This window comes from Aegilops tauschii, chromosome 1 (genome assembly GCF_002575655.3).
Source record: "Aegilops tauschii subsp. strangulata cultivar AL8/78 chromosome 1, Aet v6.0, whole genome shotgun sequence".
Lineage (NCBI taxonomy): Eukaryota > Viridiplantae > Streptophyta > Magnoliopsida > Poales > Poaceae > Aegilops > Aegilops tauschii.
In genome coordinates, this window is record NC_053035.3 from 503,447,813 (window position 1) to 503,452,708 (window position 4,896).

General features: G+C 54.7%; 1 protein-coding gene across 1 annotated transcript; it reads right to left on the reverse strand.

The window, feature by feature from the left end:
• Positions 1–1,185: 1,185 nt before the first annotated feature.
• Positions 1,186–1,767, reverse strand: LOC109777465 (uncharacterized). The gene has a single exon (XM_020336097.3). It carries the CDS (start codon positions 1,765–1,767, stop codon positions 1,186–1,188), a length of 582 nt encoding a protein of 193 aa, XP_020191686.3.
• Between the last annotated feature and the right edge of the window lie 3,129 nt (positions 1,768–4,896).

Consider the following 4,896-nt stretch of genomic DNA (forward strand, 5'->3'; position numbering starts at 1 on the left):
ATTGGTCTATTTTGTAGATAAAAGATCATAACAAAAGGACCCTAGAGCTGGGCTCAAAACTACTAAAGCGAGTAGCAAGTGAAGTTTATAAAAGCATCGCAGGATGGAGATACAACGTGCCAAGGGTGGGAGGCTGATCTGAAGCTGGCTGCAGCGGTGCGGTGTACCTATGTTCCAGTTCTCTTTTGGTGGTAGCTGATTAGCTGTAGAATGTTGGTTTTGGGTTGCTCCTGGCGTCTGGTCCAATGCTGTAATGGTTTATTTTCTCGTTAGATTGAATATATCACTTTGCTGGTGGCAGTTCTTGGGGGATGCCTGGGAATGCACCTGGATGCTGCTGCGTTTTCTTTTTAGTTCTCCTTATTATAGTGGTTGTTGTAGCTCGTATGTTGGGAAAAAAAGAATGAACGACCAGGGTGAAAGAATCCTGGGGCGCGTTTGGTTGCCACCTGGTACATGCAGCATCTTTTTTATGTTAGGCCGTTTGGTTATCCATGTATACTGGTGGGCCTATATCGCATGGTTTTTAAAGCATTTCTGCGCCTGCCTCACTGGAAATGCTGATTCGCGACCCGCCCGCTCGCCGCCGCGACGACGATGGTCGCGGGGGCATCCAGCGGGAACACGTCCGCGGGGGACTCGTTCGAGCGCGTGCTCGCCGGCGCGCTCAAGAAGCTTCCGTCGCAGTCGCTGTCGCTGCCGCCGGACTCCGTCGTCGATGCCGCGCGTGCAGATGCCGCTGCGTGCAGACCTGCGTTTCTCCACCACAAGGGCCCAACTTCAGTTCAGGTTCAAGGGAGAGGAGCAGGAGCAGCCAGTCAGTTCAACTGACATTCTGAATCCGTTTTGTGGTGTAACTTCATTTCAGTTCACTGAAAACAGCTCGTCAACTGGCATCGCATTGCACGCATTAGAGCATCTCCAATAGATGGTCCAAAATTTGGCGGTCCAAAACCGGAGATGTAAAATTTGAACCGTCAAAAAGTGCGTTTTGGAGCTCCGAAAAAAGCTCAACTCCAACAGATGGTCCAAATTGATGGTCCAAAAGAGCAACTTCAATAGATGGTCCAAAATGAAGATGTAGAACGACATACTACTAGTCCATTCAACATAGTTCAAGCATCAAATTCAACACAGTTTCATACATCAACTTCAACTACTACTTATTCAAACTACTAGATAAAACTACTCCTCATCGGAGCTACGGAACTGCTCCCAGAACTCCTCCTTCGTCGGGTCGTCGCACCCCTCCTCCTCCTCCTCCGAGTAGTCTGCCCAGTCCTCCTCGGAAGAGGACTCGATGGGGATCATCGTCGAGGGACCGGCCTCATCCTCCTTCTTCGGCCCCTTCTGCTTCTGCTCCGCCTCACGCTTCCAGTAGTACTCCATCTCGGCCTGGACGTACTCCGGATGCTCCCGAGCAAACCTCGCCATCGCCTCCTCATCGGTCTCACCAGCACTGACGACAACCGACGGCTTCTTCGTCTTCTTCTTCTTCGTCGTGATCTCCTTCACGTTGATGCCCTGCGGCACAAGCATCTCCGCTACCGCCCGACTCTCGATCTCTGGAAAGTTGAGGTGCGAGCGAGGCCTCTCGGCACGCCACACCGCCACGTCGTAGGCACGCGCGGCTTCGTGGGCGGAGGGGTACGTGCCGATCCACCAACGCCTTCCGGCGTCGGAGAACTCCACACCCCAGTTACCGAAGGGCTTCTGCCTCACGCCGAAGAAGCCCGACTTGCCCTTCGGCGTCTTCTTCGGCGCCATCGGAGAGCGGTGGAGCGGCGTGCGGCCGGGGCGGTGGCGGACGGAGCCGGGCGGTGCGGCGGGGCGGCGGTGGCGTGCGGGGCGGAGGGAGACGTGCGGGCGGTGGCGTGCGGGGCGGTGGCAGAGCTGCGGGGCGGCGGTGGCGGACGGAGCCGGGCGGGGCGGCGGCGGACGGGGCGGGGCGGGGCGGGCGGTGGCGGACGGAGCTATGGCGGGTGGGCGTCGTGAAACAACGGCAGGCGGCGGGGCCGGATCCGCAACGGGCGGGCGGCGGGGCGGCGGGGGGCGGGGCGGCGCCGGATCTGATGCGGGCGGCGTGCGGCGGGGTGTGGAGGCGGCGGGGCGGCGGCGGACGGGCGGGAGGTCACGGGCAGGCGGGCGGGAACGGAAATGAAGTGGCGGTTGGGCGTTCGCGGGCGGCGGCTGGTTTGGGACCAGATGCATCTCGTGATGTATATTTGCATCGCGAGGTGTTGCATTTTACATCACGAGGAGGCCGCGGTCCAATTTTTTTTGCATATGGACCGTCTGTTGGAGCAACGTTTTTTGCCCCAGACGGTCCAAAAGTTAGTTATTTTTACATTTGGACCATCTATTGGAGATGCTCTTAGCAAGCACTCATCATCTGGAATCGGATCTGTTAGACTGTATTAGCCTCTGTATTTACACGTGTATATTGTAACGTTGTATACCACTCATTATATATATATGTGATAGGCCATCCCTAGAGGGTTGTGTTGGTTCCCGCAAACCTATTGCCTTACATGGTATCAGAGCTAGGTTATGTACGCTTCCGCCCAAACCCTAACCATCCGACACTGCTGCCGCCTCCGTCTCCCTCCGGATCGCATCGCCGCCATGTCTTGCGCTGCTGCGTCCGGATCCACCACCACCGGCTTCCTGCCGGCCTCCCTCGCGGCGCTTCTGTCCCGGCCGCTAGATGCCGGCCCCATGCAGGCTCCGATCGGGACGCGAAGCGTGGGCTCCCTCTTCGCGCTCCCGCCGGTCGCCTCATTGCCCGGACGGGTGCTCGCGGTGCACACCGCCGCCACCCAGTCCGCCTCTTCTACCGCGGCCGCCGTCTCGCCTCTGCCGCTGGTGGCGGAGTCCGCCCTGATGGCGGGTCTTGCGGCGTCGGTGTTGGGGAACGTAGTAATTTCAAAAATTTCCCTATGCACACACAGGATCATGGTGATGCATAGCAACGAGAGGGGAAAGTGTGTCCACGTACCCTCGTAGACCGAAAGCAGAAGCGTTAGAACAGCGCGGTTGATGTAGTCGCACGTCTTCACGATCCGACCGATCCAAGTACCGAACGCACGGCACCTCCGAGTTCAGCACAAGTTCAGCTCGATGACGTCCCGCAAACTCCGATCCAGCAGAGCTCCACGGGAGAGTTCCGTCAACACGACGGCGTGATGACGGTTATGATGTTGCAACCGATGCAGGGCTTCGCCTAAACACCGCTACGATATGACCCAGGTGGAATATGGTGGAGGGGTGCACCGCACACGGCTAAGAGATCAAGAGATTAATTGTTGTGTCTATGGGGTGCCCCCCTCCCCCGTATATAAAGGAGTGGAGGAGGGGAAGGGCCGGCCCTCTCTATGGCGAGCCCTAGGGGAGTCCTGAAGGAAATATGCCCTAGAGGCAATAATAAAGTTATTGTTTATTTCCTTATATCATGATAAATGTTTATTATTCATGCTAGAATTGTATTAACCGGAAACATAATACATGTGTGAATACATAGACAAACAGAGTGTCACTAGTATGCCTCTACTTGACTAGCTCGTTGATCAAAGATGGTTATGTTTCCTAGCCATAGACATGAGTTGTCATTTGATTAACGGGATCACATCATTAGGAGAATGATGTGATTGACTTGACCCATTCCGTTAGCTTAGCACTCGATCGTTTAGTATGTTGCTATTGCTTTCTTCATGACTTATACATGTTCCTATGACTATGAGATTATGCAACTCCCGTTTACCGGAGGAACACTTTGTGTGCTACCAAACGTCACAACGTAAGTGGGTGATTATAAAGGTGCTCTAGAGGTGTCTCCAAAGGTACTTGTTGGGTTGGCGTATTTCGAGATTAGGATTTGTCACTCCGATTGTCGGAGAGGTATCTCTGGGCCCACTCAGTAATACACATCACTATAAGCCTTGCAAGCATTGTGACTAATGAGTTAGTTGCGGGATGATGTATTACGGAACGAGTAAAGAGACTTGCCGGTAACGAGATTGAACTAGGTATCGAGATACCGACGATCGAATCTCGGGCAAGTAACATACCGTTGACAAAGGGAACAACGTATGTTGTTATGCGGTCTGACCGATAAAGAACTTCGTAGAATATGTAGGAACCAATATGAGCATCCAGGTTCCGCTATTGGTTATTGACCGGAGAGGTGTCTCGGTCATGTCTACATAGTTCTCGAACCCGTAGGGTCCGCACACTTAACGTTACGATGACAGTTATATTATGAGTTTATATGTTTTGATGTACCGAAGGTTGTTCGGAGTCCCGGATGTGATCACGGACATGACGAGGAGTCTCGAAATGGTCGAGACATAAATATTGATATATTGGAAGCCTATGTTTGGACATCGGAAGTGTTCCGGGTGAAATCGGGATTTTTCCGGAGTACCGGGAGGTTACCGGAACCCCCCCCCCGGTAACTTAATGGGCCTTATTGGGCCTAGGTGGAAGAGAGGAGAGGAGGCCAGGGCAGGGCCACGCGCCCCTCCCCCCCAGTCCGAATAGGACAAGGAGAGGGGGGGCGGCGCCCCCCTTCCTTCCTCCCCTCCACCTTTTCCCCCTTCCTTTCCTAGTCCAACATGGAAAGGGGGGAGTCCTACTCCCGGTAGGAGTAGGACTACTCCTAGGCGCGCCTCTCCTCCTTGGCCGGCGGCCTCCCCCTTGCTCCATTATATACGGGGGCAGGGGGCACCTCTCTACACACAATTGATAAACGATCTTTTAGCCGTGTGCGGTGCCCCCCTCCACCATATTACACCTCGATAATATCGTAGCGGAGCTTAGGCGAAGCCCTGCGTCGGTAGAACATCATCATCGTCACAACGCCGTCGTGCTGACGAAACTCTCCCTCAACACTCGGCT

Coding starts and splice junctions, on each gene's coding strand:
- LOC109777465 (XM_020336097.3), bottom strand. CDS start 1,767: ATGGCGCCGAAGAAGACGCCGAAGGGCAAGTCGGGCTTCTTCGGCGTG.